Below are 14,623 nucleotides of genomic sequence, written 5' to 3'. Positions count from 1 at the left end.
TATGCACACATACATACATACATACATACATACATGCATGCATACATACATACATACATACATACATACATACATACAAACAAACACATACATACATACACACACATACATACACACACACACATACATACATACATACATACATACACACATGCATACATACATACATACATACATACATCATACATACAAACACACACACATACATATACACATACATACATACATACATACATACATACATACATACATACATACAAACATACATACATACACACACACATACATATATATATACATATATACATACATACATACATACATATACATACACACACACATACATACATACATACATACATACATACATACACAGGTAGGCAAAGAATTAAATTTAAGATTACATAAACATACTTTATTGCTCTGAATAAAATGATAGCACAAAATCTAGTACTAAATCTCAGATCTTACATACTGAATATATTGTAAACACACATCAATATATACTAGTATAAAACCAAAGATTGTTATCACTTTCATGACTTCAAGTCAAAAGTTAATCTTATTTACATGATACTAGTAAACATCCAGTCTAAGGTAGTAGTAAAAAATGTTCCAGCTTACATTTTTTGTCTCTAAAACAACTCAAGTCAAATTACATCAAATCTCAACACTAATAAAAACTTCAGGTCACTTTCCTTGAAGAGGTGACAATTATTTTCACAAAGTTTGACACGGACAATAAAAATCATTATGGTAAAATATAAATGCCAGCTGATTGCATACACATCAAACATCCACAGATTAATTACATATATTTTCTCAATGAAACTTTTTTATGGAATCAAACCACAATACAGCTTCTACAAGTTATTAGTCAGTAAACATAGCCTAATTAATTGGCAGTAAAAACTCTGATAAAGTGAAAATCTCGCCATAATCTTCCAAACACTTTCACTTGTCAATGTGTCACCAGTGTTTAAGTGGCCTTATGGATGAGGAGTGGTTATTTATATAAAATAATTTTATCATGGCTTCCTACTTAAAAATCAATGTGAAACAACATTGATAAGGTCTGTGGCTGTAACTAAATAAATTGCAAAAAGCTAAAAAAAAAATATGTGTAAAATGTTTGCAATTATACATACTATAAGAAAGATTTTACATATTTATTAATGTTTTGCAATTTATTAAGTTACAAACAAGGACTTGGTCTATGTTGTTTCACAATAATTTAAGTAGGAAGCCATGATAAAATTGTTTTATAAATTAAAAATCCAAAATAAATACCCAATCCTCATTCATGTTAGCACACACTGTTTATGTGTTAACTTAAACTGCCCATTGATTAGCTTCACAATCTTAGTATCCTGTATGTTTACCATATAGGCTATCAGGAAGAATCATAACACTAAAAACAAAATAGAATTTGTGGTCTGTAAAAAAACCTGTTTAGTACTGATTACAAGTCAATGGGCAGTAAGTTGACACTGTGTAATAACATAGCACAAAATACTATAACATAAGTAAGTTGTAACTGTGTAAAAGCACTTCAAAATACTACAACATAAGTAAGTTGTAACTGTGTAAAAGCACTTCAAAATACTATAACATAAGTAAGTTGTAACTGTGTAAAAGCACTTCAAAATATTATAACATAAGTAATTTGTAACTGTGTAAAAGCACTTCAAAATACTACAACATAAGTAAGTTGTAACTGTGTAAAAGCACTTCAAAATACTACAACAGAAGTAAGTTTATTAAGTTTCCATTGGGGATTACTAACACAATGTTACTAATAAAAACTGTCTCTTTCCTTGAAGCACAAAAACAAAGTAATTTGTTGCAATACATGGCACAAAATCTGTCTTTCAAATATAGAAAGTGGAGTAAACATAGTCAAAATTTTGACTCTTTAGTCAGTGCTGTTATTATGTCTGTATACTATAAGTGTATAGAACAGAACTAATGTAATGTAATTGCAGTATCTGATATAACCACTGCTACAGTCAATGTGTCAGTCATGGGACTAAAAGACAGACCTTACTAGGCCTGTAATTGATATTAATATAACAACTGACAATAGAATGGACGTCTCTCCTTCTATTGTCTGTTATTAAAACGACATCTTCATCCACCGTCAGGTCAGCTCTGGTTTTTTGAGAATGATATACATCATAAAACCAAGGCTGAAAACTTTTAGTTTCATTTCAAGTTTGTATGTTATCTTATTTCCTTGCCTTGCCACTTTTATTGTCCCCTTCTTGCTTTGTTACTGTATATGACATTTTTAATCTAACAAGTCTTCTGTACTCAAAGACATACTCCCCAACACAATGTGTATCGTACTGTTAATTGATGTCTGATATATGGTCCTACAATCAGAAAATTTACCTCTTATATAATTAGTGTAGACCATTTAAATGGGTCCATATTAACTTTTAAAGTTAATGCGCAAATTCAAATTTGACCTTGAAGATGAAGGGTCAAGGTCAGAAGTCTAACAAAATATTAAGCTTTATGGCTATGTGTGGGTACACATTTTGAATTATGTCTCTCGAGACAAAAACTTCCAAAGTTCCAAGTTACTGAACAATTTGCGATTTAACCTCAAATGTCAAATGCCTATTGTTCAGGTTGATAAATGAAGGTGCTGACATCTGAATGGTGTCTCTAGATAGATATGTTCATAATGTATTGAATGAGTTGTCATGTGACCTTAAAGATGGAGGTCAAGGTTAAAGGTCATGGTATAAACTACAGTGTGCCTATAATAATTTGAGTGTAGACACTTGAATGAACCCTCTGCATATTCAATGTCTTGAGTTTTGGCTGGAAAACAAATTTCGGATATTTGACCTTGAAAATGTGGGTCAAAGTGAATGGTTAAAGTCCCATTAGAAAGCTTAGTACATATAATAATAATATGGGTTAGGTAATTGAATCACAATATGTATTTATATGACAAATACAGATGTCATTTGTCACTTAGGTCAAAGTCACAAAATTAAGTGACAGGCATATGCACTCTATGCTGTTTGATACATGTGCTAGGTTTTAATCAAATTGAGTCATGGATATCATAGGTAGGGCAGGCCAAGGACAGTCAGGTGGACGCACCATGGATCATTTCCATAAGTCATAACCAAAATTCACTTGGGTTATGCTGAGATATATATTTTTACCCCTAAAGTAATATTCAGAAACATTACAAATTGTTGTCACTACCTCTGGTACAAATGGGGTACGTAATGGTCTCATATCAATAACAGTTTTATCTTTATAGCAGTCAATCTTGATATCTAGCTGACTATTTCTGTCTTTGTCTGCATCACAAACACCTGCAATTATTTCACTCTTATTGGTGAGTTTCTTAGAAAATTTCACATAAACATCTTTTAGTGAAGACTTAGAAAATAAGGCCTTCCATGCTGCATAGTCTTGATTATCCCCTTTAATATGCAAATCATTTATTTTGACTCTTGTAAGTTTTGGAATCTGAATGATTTTGTTTATTGTCCGATTGAACAATTCTGAATCTATGCTCTTAGTAACATTAGTTGGATCATTAAATGTGAGATTAACATCACATGTTAGAGACTTCCACTCATTGATGTCTTGCTGACCACGAAAACCAACATTTGTTGAAATCTCTGAAGACAAATGCATCTTAAATTCACTATCGGTGTCACAACGATGGACTTCAAATGTGGTCTTTGCAAGATGTTTCTCTGACATGCCAAGTCTTTTAAAGTCACCCGTAAGCTTTTGACGCTTGTTTAAACATTCGCTAACCCCCTCTACGAATGCCCACACAGTTGACTCTCTCAAATGAATTGTTATTTTCTTTAAGGAGTGGTGAACTTTCAGTTTTGAAAGAACAGAATCTGTGAAATTGTCACTGACAACAGGAAAATTGTTGTAGGTAAAATCGACAATATTCACTGATGCTAGGGAGTCAATTATACTGATAATACGCGGACACAGACCTTGATTTGAGTCTTTGTTAATATCATTAATTTCCAATTTAATTATAATTGAAGAGTCTAGGTTCTTGAATATTTCCTCCTTGATTTCCTTGATATCAGGTAAAGATCCTGAATTATAATTGACAACTATGTTTACTTCTATGTTATCTTCTTCACTTGATTGCCTGCCTCTGACAATTCTGTAAAAATCAATCACACGAAATTTCAGGGTTTCAAGGGCAAGATTGTAGGTTACCCTTCCAAGTTTGGCTTTGATAGTGAGCCCTATAATGTTAGATGTTTGGTGTGTGTTTTCATGGTATTCATGAAATTTGAGTCGAAGACTTCCTTTACTTTCGTAACCTCGTAAAGCCTGACAAATGAGTTTTATGAATGACAAGCTATTGTCATTAAGAGATATATCAATGATGTCACCTGAAATTAATGACAATGCCTTCAGAACTTCGCCAACTTTATACCCATAATCTTCAGCAGATCCAGTGTAGTCAGATTTATCCCTAAATTCAATTTGGCCGAACTTAAACATCATTAAAGAGTCAATTAGGTCTTTACATCTATCATTTAACTTAAAGTCGTACTTAATAATCAATACTTTCTCTATATTTTTATTGTCCTCCACAGCTAATGTTATACGTTCAGCTAACTCTATTTCTCTATCGTCAAATGTGGAAATGACTAGCTTGACTGTAGTGGTATTCACATTGGGACACTTTAGTACTGTAGCAGTGGTTTCTAGCAACTGTCTGTCATAATCAGTGTTTTCCTCATCAATTGAAATTCGTAAGAATTCAGGCATAATACAAGCACAGTACCTGAGTGTGTCGTCGTCAGTTTCACAACCACTTTCAAGTAAACACTGTATCGGTAACAAAGGATGAGTTTGTGAGGGTTCCATTACTTCGAACATTCGACATACGTTGTCTTTCAAAAGCCCAGCAACAAATAACAATGTTTGAGTTTTAGTATATGTCTGTCCTAATGTTCTTATCAAAGACGGACTGCTACTAACATATACCGCTGCAAAAAACTCTAGAAATGTTAAATGGGTAAATTCAACCTTGGTTATCATGAATGATTTTTCTGTTGTGAAAAATCCAAGGTTTGACAAAGTATCACTGAGGGAAATCTTTGATTCTCCTTTCATAAGCATGCGGTAAGCTTTCTCCCCAATGGAAACCAAATCTTCATTTTCTAACATGTCACTCAAATTATCAATTTTCTTTCCTTTAGAACATCTACGGTAAATAGACTTAACAATTTCAAAATACAACTCTGTAATTGTACTAGGAAATTTGCCTTTTTGTTCTAACCAGATATACCATAACAGTAGAGTATTTAATGGACTCTCCATTAACTTAATCAAATTTTCTCGGTTAGACGAATCGTTTAGTTGTGTAAAGAATTCATCAGGTGACATTTCTGGGGATTTAAATTCTTTGATATGCTTGCAAATCAATTTTTTTGCTCTTTCTTCAGTGAACCCTTTCACTGAGAGTTGTGTATCATATTGCTGATTGGGGTTTTCCTCCCGAATTTTTCGAGATGTCACAATAACAACACTTTTCACCATTTTTCTTAATTCAATAATCTCTTTAAAGTAAGTTGGCAGATTATTAACAAACACCTCGTCTAAACCATCAAAAATAAAACATACTTTAGATTTATGATTATCAATGAAATCTTTCAAAGACTTTCTATCTATTTCATCTTCAAATAAGAAATGACAAATAACATCTACTAAATCAGAACTTTCTGGATGATCCTTATGATACTCTCTTAGCTTTCTTAATTCTAAAAGGAACAATAATTCAAACTGTTTGCTACATTCTCCTTTCCCATTTGCCCACTCATATGCTAGTTGTTTACAAAATGTAGATTTTCCATACCCAGGATCACCTTCAATTAAGATTCGCCGTCTCGTCTTCTTGCGTTCATCACATGTTGTAAAGATCTCATCTCGAGCGAATGGATTACCATCTTCCGTCTGTAACTCTAAATCAGTATAGATATCTTCAAGTAGCTTTGCTTTAGTACCATCCCACCATGGTAACGGATTGATTTGAAAACTGTCATACTTGTCTCTGAGCTGCTCTTGCCATTCAGAAATGGGATCTATGAAATGAACAAACAATTCCACGATAAATGCCCGAGTATTTAATTAAAACAATAAAAAAATAATAATATGAATTTGAATGTTAAGACAGGGAAATAGGTTGACGCTGAGTATAACTACTTTATATTAAGAAAATTTATGCCAAAAGAATCTCATTTATGGGTTCTGAGAAGGAAAAGCAAATGAAATAAACAGACAAGAATATTTGATAAGACTTCCACACAACAGATGTAATTTACAATGAATACTAAACAGTTATGAGTTTATTCTGCATATCAAGTTCATTGTGCAAGCATTAATAGTGATCGGAGCTAAAATGTAATTGTAGGTATTCATTAACTTGATAATCAGAGAGTGCATACGAACTGGGTACAAATTACAGGGAGAGGGGGAGGGGTGTTTATCAGAAGTTCAGTGCATAAAAGAGATTGACCCTCCCCCAATTGCAAGGCCTTGCACAAAAATTACAACCCCTCCCCTCCCCTCCCCCCCATATCATTGGAATAGCTATGATAAAAGATATCACTGCATAAAAAAATAGTTCCCCTCCCAAACACTTACATGAAAACTGGTGACCCTCTCTCAAAAAACACTGGCCCTCCCCACCCCTGTAATTTGTTTTGGTCGCTTAAAATATTTGTTGGTAAACTTTGTATAATATTATATGCACACATCTATTCTTAATCTATACCTCCATAGATATCTATGATACACCTTTATAGTGATGGCAATGCGCCAAATTCTCGGTACCTGCGATAGCATTATACCTCATGCTAGGGGGTCAAAATAGAACAAGGTCGACTTATTCTCATGCTCGCCTAAAACTACTACATGAGAAGTGCATGGAGTAGAAGTTATAGTGTCGACCAAGAATCGATTTGTTCATTATTTTTATGATGTGCTTAGACAGTAATATTCTATTTCAGGTGCCAAGAATTGGAAACTTTATAAATTAGGTTGAATCCATTCTATTATATAGGCCTGTTTAAATTCAAACTTGTTAAAAGAGTTTATTCATACATTTTACACTATATCATGGAATCAGATAGTACCTATAGAACATCAAAGAGAAACTTACAATTTGTTTTAGAGTCTGTAGAACTTGTTGAACCAGCTGCAGGTTTTACAGGACTATCAGTTCTACCATGACTGGCATCTGTGTGACCTACAAGAATAATTAAACATATTTTGTTTAGTGTACATTGACTTATTATGAAATATAGTTATTAAGGATAGTGCAATTAAAATAAGTCTTAATCATTTAATCATTTCTTTCCGATGAGACTAAACATCTCCAGCATGGCATGGAGAAATGGTAAAAGTTGATAAAATATAATCCAGACAACAGTAACAAATCTTTGGACAAGTAGAAAAAAATGAATGGCTAGCAAACTGTAAAGTCAAAAATGAAACTGAGAGATTGATATGAAGAGTTCAAAATCTAGACAGTGAACATTATTAATGGCCTATATAAAAACAATTATGTTGTTAAGGTGACTATATCAATGAGGCTTTGGTATTTAGGTTGGTCAGACATACAGAGTATACTCAACAATTCAAGAATTAAATATCTTGATAGGTTACAGAAAATGAATGGTGATAGATGGACCAAGTTGATTTTCACTGAACTCAACAAGTCTTATGATAGGAACGTAAAGCTAGTATGGAACTGGCCGAACTATGTACATAATATCCTTACGGAGAACGGGCTAGACCATATATATGGATCCACACAACCAACAAATACAAATTGGATAAATAGTTATGTCTATTAGTAACCTCAATGAGATGGTTTCATTTAAACGTAACGTAAACAATTTGAAGTCTCTAGAACACTTTTCTTGGGTGAAAAATGATAACATAAGAGAAAACTATGTAAGTGACTTGGAGGATCATCATGGAACCTCACTTTACTTTAAATTGGACAAATTATAAAGGGGCTGGTGATTGTAAGCTCTGCTCAAGAGGGAGAGAACATATTAATCACTTTCTTTTCATATGTCCTGCTTTTCTTGAAATTAGAAAAACATTTTTTCTGGCATTTAAATGAAGTATTTGTAAATTTTGGTGATGATAATGTATGTAGTAAATTTAATTCAGGGGGTCTTAACTTTAAATTCAATGTTCTTTTCAGTAGGGTTTTATGGGAGGTCAACCATGACCTTGGGGAAATAGTTACAAAGCTAACAAAAACATTTATAAGATTGTTATGGGATAAAAGAAACTGGAAGTTGAGACACTTATAGATATTGGCATATTAAGTAAGCTATTAATAAGACGGGCGTGCCATTTCTGTTTCATGTTGATTTTGTTTGATTTTGTATTGTCATGTCATACTTGTTCGCTGCCTGTATATTTTATTCTATTTAATAGTTCTTTTTGTACCGATGCAAAGGTGAAATAAATAAATTAAATTAAATTAAATTAAATTAAATTAAATTAAATTAAATTAATTTTGGATTTTTATTTGTAAAACAATTTCATCATAAATTCCTACTTGAAAAATCAATGTGAAACAACATCTGAGTTTGTAACACTATACATTGCAAAAAGCTAAATAACGTGTCAAAAGTTTGTTATATGTACAATAACAAAGATTTTACACATAATAAGTGAACCACCATGCCAGCAGTATTGCGCGCAATATTGGGTGGAAAATACTAATCTTGAACTCAAGATTGCTAAGTAATTTGCGGACCAAATAATTCTGGTCTCATATCGCAAAAATAGTGAGACGCTCCGCTATCAGTTCAAGTTGATAAACATAGTCTGGTACACACGTCAACTGAAATGACATTTGGATCACACATTCTCTTATCACAGTACGCTATACAGTTAGTGTGCAATATGTTGACAAAGTAAATTGAAATAAATAACATCACTAGTTCTTTAACACTCACTATTTTTCAATGTTAGTTAGAAATTCTAGAATGCAGATTGAGTGTAAATTGAATTCTGCAACATGACATTGAGATGTTCAATTGAACGCACGGTTTTCACCAATAATGATGTCGGTGACACAGAGAGAACAAGTTCAGACTTCATTCTCACGGTCTAAAATTAGAAATTAGCAGCTAACATAGAGTGTACATCGTGGACATGACGTCAGTCCGAGTTGAAACTTGCGACAAGTATGATTCAATTTCTTGTGAAATACACATACTGTGTCAATAGAAATGTGACGCTTTACACCAATGAAATAAACTACGACACTTTATACTACAATGTACAATCAAGTAAACTGAATCTTTGCAACAACAATAATAACGTTACAAATCGATATTATAGGACAACTGGTTTAGGTTGAAAAAAAAACCTGTCACGAGCCCGTTGTGCTGCTGACGAGGAGCACACAGGCGCCGGTCACGAGACACGCCGTTATTTATATGACATGCATTCCAAGTTTTTTTTTCAAACTAACAAACATCAACAACACTGTAAAAATGTATGTATGGAAAACGATGACCAGTTCAAAAAAGTTTGCACTGGACAGTAGTGTGTATAGTATAGTGCTACACGAAGTAGCCACGATGACGGAAAAAATGGAAAGACATGTACTCGTCGATATTGGCGATAGCTTCATGAATAGCCAGTTCCGTGTAACGTACAACAAATATGTTATCACGTAAGTACCCTTTGCCTTTCAACTGAAGGAAACACATTTCACAAGTGTTAAATTCAGGTGAGTATGGTGGTTGGACTATTAGGTTAACCTTACGATCAGCTAATATCTGACGAAGCACAGGAATGTGGACGAAGTAAGTCCTTCGCACACCTGTTGTGTTGAAATAATAATAATAATAATAATGTTGGTTTCTTATATAGCGCTTTCCCACACCGTGCTCAAAGCGCTTTACAATTATTACCCCTGGCTCAGATCAGAACGGCACAACGGCCCTTTAGTCTTCCTCAACTCCCTGGGGAGCATACTATCCATTGCAGCCATTTCAGCGCATATGATTAAAGCCTTCACATTGCAACCTACATCCTACCAGGTCCCCAATTATACAGCTGGGTTGACTGAAGCACAGTCGTGGTTCAAATCTTGCCCAAGGACTTTAGCCACTCAGAAACAAACAGCAGGCAGCGACAGGGCTCGAACCTGCAACCTGTAGATTCCAAGCCGGTCACGCCAACCATTCACCCATCATGACTCCACAAATCCACAATCATCCATAATAACTCCTGAAAATAAAAGCGGCTGAAAATAATTGTTGTTCAAATGCAGTACTTCCTAGAAATTGAGATTTTCGAGAGCATTTGATGGTCCATTCAGTATGTTGTAGTAGTCAATGCCGGTAACACTAATGGAGCATTTTAACGGTAAAGTGGCATCGCTGGCGGAGCGTTGGACCTCACACGTTCACTCGGTGCACCCCCTCACACTTTGTTCGTAATCTCGATTTACCAGTCGTCTTCTTTACCCCAGCTTCATCAAAGAAATGTAATGTCGCACCATTTAGGCTAGATATGGTATAGATATATTCATAGAGCAATACCATACTTTTTCCCCCCGTCAATTGTTCTTGTGGTATTTTCATGAGTTTCTTGTACGTGTAATTATTAAACATGTTAAAGATCGCGGCGAAATATATGGTAGACACTCCGTGTGAAAGGTAATGAGTTAACATCGCAAACTCCATCTCGAACCAGTGCCTTACCTCGACAGTAGTCACACTTAGTTTCTCCGTCTTCAGAAATTCGACCTACTCGAGCTCGGCCACTGGAGTACTAAATTGTCACTGAGCGTCTCCTCCCAGGCTTTTTGGCGGGACAGATGAAACCAGTACTTCTATACCATCTGACGATACGATGGACAGTCGCCTTTGGCGTGTTTGTGGAGGTTGAAATTTGAGATATACTAAAACCATCAAGCAACACTGACATTACGTCTCTCATCCCTTTAGCGGTAGACATCTTGAAATTTCGTTTTCCACGCAGTTTTCTCTTTGACAAACTTGACACGCGAGCATCTTCTCAGATGCATGAGATGACCGCTCTCGATACAGGCGGCTGTATTTTCCGTGGGGTTAAAGTGCGGGGGAGGCTATGTTAGTACATTACTATCTCTGTGCTAAGAAGTGAAAAATGAAATATTGTCCTGAGAAAAGTGAGGAATGAGACATATAAATTTAATATCAACAACAAGATATATCACATAGTTTAAGTTTGTTTTTATTTGTGTAATATTTTACACTGTAGAGTATATCATAAATAGAATGTCCCATAGCATGAGGACAACGCACATCTGTACTACTACTGTAGTAGTCTAGTGGATACAGTGTAACGACTGTAACACTGATAGCGGAGCGTCTCACTATTTTGGCGATTGGAGACAATTTCATCAGCAAATTCAGCAAGAAAACTTGATTTCAAGATTGGTATTTTCCGCACAATATTGCGCACAATACTGCTTGCTTGGTAGTTCACTTATTATGGCGGCAGCTGTAATACACATTGGATGAGGACATTCACAATAGTATTGAAGGGTACCCGTCACAAGCTGAATTTAAACATTTTGGGGCAAAATTTACCCTGCGTATTTAAAAGTCACTCCTAGTATTCTGAGCAAACGTAACTATCACTTGCAATTGACTATAAACTGAAACCATTAAGAAATAACATATATTAACGATCCGATGACGTAGCTTTTGATATATACCAAAAAATGTTGAGGAAACCATACTAAGCAATCAAGTATTTTCACTTGAGTAAAAAGTTTACAAATTCAGTTTGTGCCGCTTCAATGACCTAGGGCTTGGTGACTTGCATGTCCCAAAAGTGTGTTTTGTACAGGGTTTTGAATATGCTGATATATCACTGCCTTTTGTTATGTTATGTTGTATGGTCAGGGAGTTACAAAAGAATAATGTCACCTATGTGGGTGCGTTTTTCGTAGGGTATAATTATCTTTAGTTTGGGTAATAAATTTAGTGGAATGTCATCTGACTGTATGGTGTGATGTATTCACTGAAACTGCCTGACTTACTCTACATAGAAACTTGTCTGTTTAGGTGTAATCATGGATGTCTAAATATAAAACCCTGTGTACGTGTCGAGGGTTACAAGTAAGAGTTGTTTACGATATAGACCTCATACCATGGACGTATGTACGTGCATACTTTTAGTACGTGGTTCTCTTTGAATAAAATGTACAGCATGAGACGTGCAGTCATAACTACTACTAGTACTAAAACCATTTATAAGTAGTTCTTTAAATTCATGCATGCGTCAATTGGTCTCATCGCGGAAGTTTTCCAGAACTAAAATTGTCTTTTCGAAATTTCATCCTTACCTCGTGTTTTCTCAGTCTCCGGTTTGATCTGTTTCTCAAAGTCTTCGACTTTCTGTACAACACTTATCTGGCCGATTTCCTTTAGTGATTTTTTGAGATATGTGAAATCACCAAACGATATCAATCCCCTGGTTTCCATAGTTGAAAATAATTCCCTGGCGTTCTTCAACGTTTCCAGTGTTTGCTTATCTATCTCGCCCCCCACTATAAATTTAAGTGCGTCGAAGTCCTTATCACCTATATCATTTCCAATGTCAAAGAAGAACTTTCGTAGGTCAATTCCAGACGCCATGATCACAAATAGATGATTTGCTGATCAAGTGACACAAACTGTTGATACTTGACGAACTTTGGCAGGTCTCACTTTCACCCAATCGGCCGGGAACGAACTAGAAACTGATTATATGATGATCCTACTCGTATTAAGTCATCAAAGCCGAATAACCCAACAGTATCATTACGCCATCATGAATATTCATGACTCTAAAGTGCGCGAAATTGACAGGTTTTAACTTTTCAAAGTTCATTTTTAGGGAGCCTTCAGTAATTACAAGGGGGAGGGCTGGGGAATAAGGGTACTGGGATTCACTTTTTACAAATCGATTCTTGGGGAGGGTCATATCTAGAAAATGGTATTAGGGGAGGGTCACATTATACTTTGACTAACTGTATTGTCTAACTTGGCATCCCATCGCTGCCACCATGGGCCAGTTCTAGATTCCATTCCTGTGAAAATCCGTTAGGATCCATCGGGTATTATGTTACCTTGAATGGGCCTTATGTTTAGCATCCTTGTAACCATGGTATTGAATAGCCCAAATTTGCCTCAAATTGTGGCTCAATGCATACACTGCATGCAAACTCCATGCAATATAGCCGGTAGGTGAACACTTAGTGACACCTCAAAATAAATATTGTTTTGATCGTTGACACTGTACTTTGCATTGTTAATAGCTATTAATATGTGGTGCTCAAAACATGTTTCACTTTTACTATAGCACCCTTGTAACCATGGTAATAAACAGTCCAATGTTGCCTTAAAATTATGGCTTAGGGTTTGGGTTAGGTATCATAATATAAGACAATATCATCAAATCGCTGCTGACAACCATGGCATATTCTGAGGAGAGAAGTGGGTCTCACTGGAGTAAAACGGGAACAGTTGGGTAAGGTATTAGGGATAATGTTGTAGAAATGTTGACCTCAGTCGCAACATTGTTGAGAGTGTGCCCATCTAATGTTTGGGAGTTAACGGTCTGGCCTGCAGCTCAGCCGATGAGATCCAAACACATTATACAGATACTTATTAATGCAGTGCCTTCACACAAAATTTTAATAATAATTTACTGTGGTGGTAGTAGTTGGGGAAATAACCAATGCCTAAACGTTCAACGTGGAGGCAGCAGTGCAGTGGGATTAACTCCTGTAAACCACTGATACTTGGACTAGGGTCCTTTTACATGTCTGATAGCATCTAACCCGCGTTTTTTTTAATATTTCAAAAGGGGAGGGTCATATTTTAGAGAAAGGAAATTGAGGGAGGGCCACTCTATAGCACGACGGAATAGGGGAGGGCCACATTGTACACAACAGCCCTGGCATGATTCCCCCAGCCCTCCCCCTTGTAATTACTGCATGCTCCCTTTCTGATGATGGCGTGGTAGTGTGTATGTGTGTGTGTGTAGGGAGGGAGTGGCATTTATAATTATTAGGAAACCGATTTTATTATTTGCTAAATACAAGAGTGTCCTCGATTCATATCGTTATATCATTGCGCGAAGTAAACAGTAGCTGGGTGTCACACCTTTTTTGCGACTTTAAAACATACCACGTGACCAAAACTAATAAACATAGTTGTTTCATGCGTCATAATAGACCAATAAGAACACTTCGTTTGGTTTTCAATTAAGGTAAAAAAAATCAGACCTGGAGATGTCGCATTATGAATATTCATTACATACTTGCTATATGTAGTAAACAGCTAAACATTGAGAAAAGTCGATTTTTTTTCTTCAAAAGTTGGCTCTGAGCCATATAGTATCACGATGACATATATCATCTACTCTACTTCCTAAACCATACACCTAGAGGTCCTGCACTCTAAAAATCATAGATATAATAATGACAGCGAACGCTCAAAACAGCATGTGCCATGTCCAAGCTTAGTCCTGCATGTTGACAGCGCACGCGTTTCACTCAACTTTCAATTATAAATAGTCGATATAT

The 14,623-nt window shown here is 35.4% G+C and overlaps 1 protein-coding gene across 1 annotated transcript; it reads right to left on the bottom strand.

Annotated features, from left to right (window-relative positions):
- Nucleotides 1-427: 427 nt before the first annotated feature.
- On the bottom strand, nucleotides 428-12,771 carry LOC144452931 (uncharacterized). Its single transcript, XM_078144146.1, has 3 exons — nucleotides 12,398-12,771; nucleotides 7,181-7,267; nucleotides 428-6,101 (listed from the first exon to the last, which is right to left on the bottom strand). Exons 1-3 carry the CDS (start codon nucleotides 12,687-12,689, stop codon nucleotides 3,127-3,129), a joined length of 3,354 nt encoding a protein of 1,117 aa, XP_078000272.1. The 5' UTR covers nucleotides 12,690-12,771; the 3' UTR covers nucleotides 428-3,126.
- Between the last annotated feature and the right edge of the window lie 1,852 nt (nucleotides 12,772-14,623).

The sequence above is a fragment of the Glandiceps talaboti genome, chromosome 23, assembly GCF_964340395.1.
Source record: "Glandiceps talaboti chromosome 23, keGlaTala1.1, whole genome shotgun sequence".
NCBI lineage: Eukaryota > Metazoa > Hemichordata > Enteropneusta > Spengelidae > Glandiceps > Glandiceps talaboti.
Note: the sequence above shows the minus strand (reverse complement) of the source record. Positions and strands in the feature narration are given on the sequence as shown.

What these genes read in the sequence shown, in the direction of transcription:
- LOC144452931 (XM_078144146.1), bottom strand. Translation starts at nt 12,689, where the DNA reads ATGGCGTCTGGAATTGACCTACGAAAGTTCTTCTTTGACATTGGAAAT. An exon ending in GGAGACTGAGAAAACACGAG is followed by an intron (nt 7,268 to 12,397) that starts GTAAGGATGAAA and finishes TTATTCTTGTAG; the next exon opens with GTCACACAGATGCCAGTCAT. An exon ending in TACAGACTCTAAAACAAATT is followed by an intron (nt 6,102 to 7,180) that starts GTAAGTTTCTCT and finishes TTCATTTCATAG; the next exon opens with ATCCCATTTCTGAATGGCAA.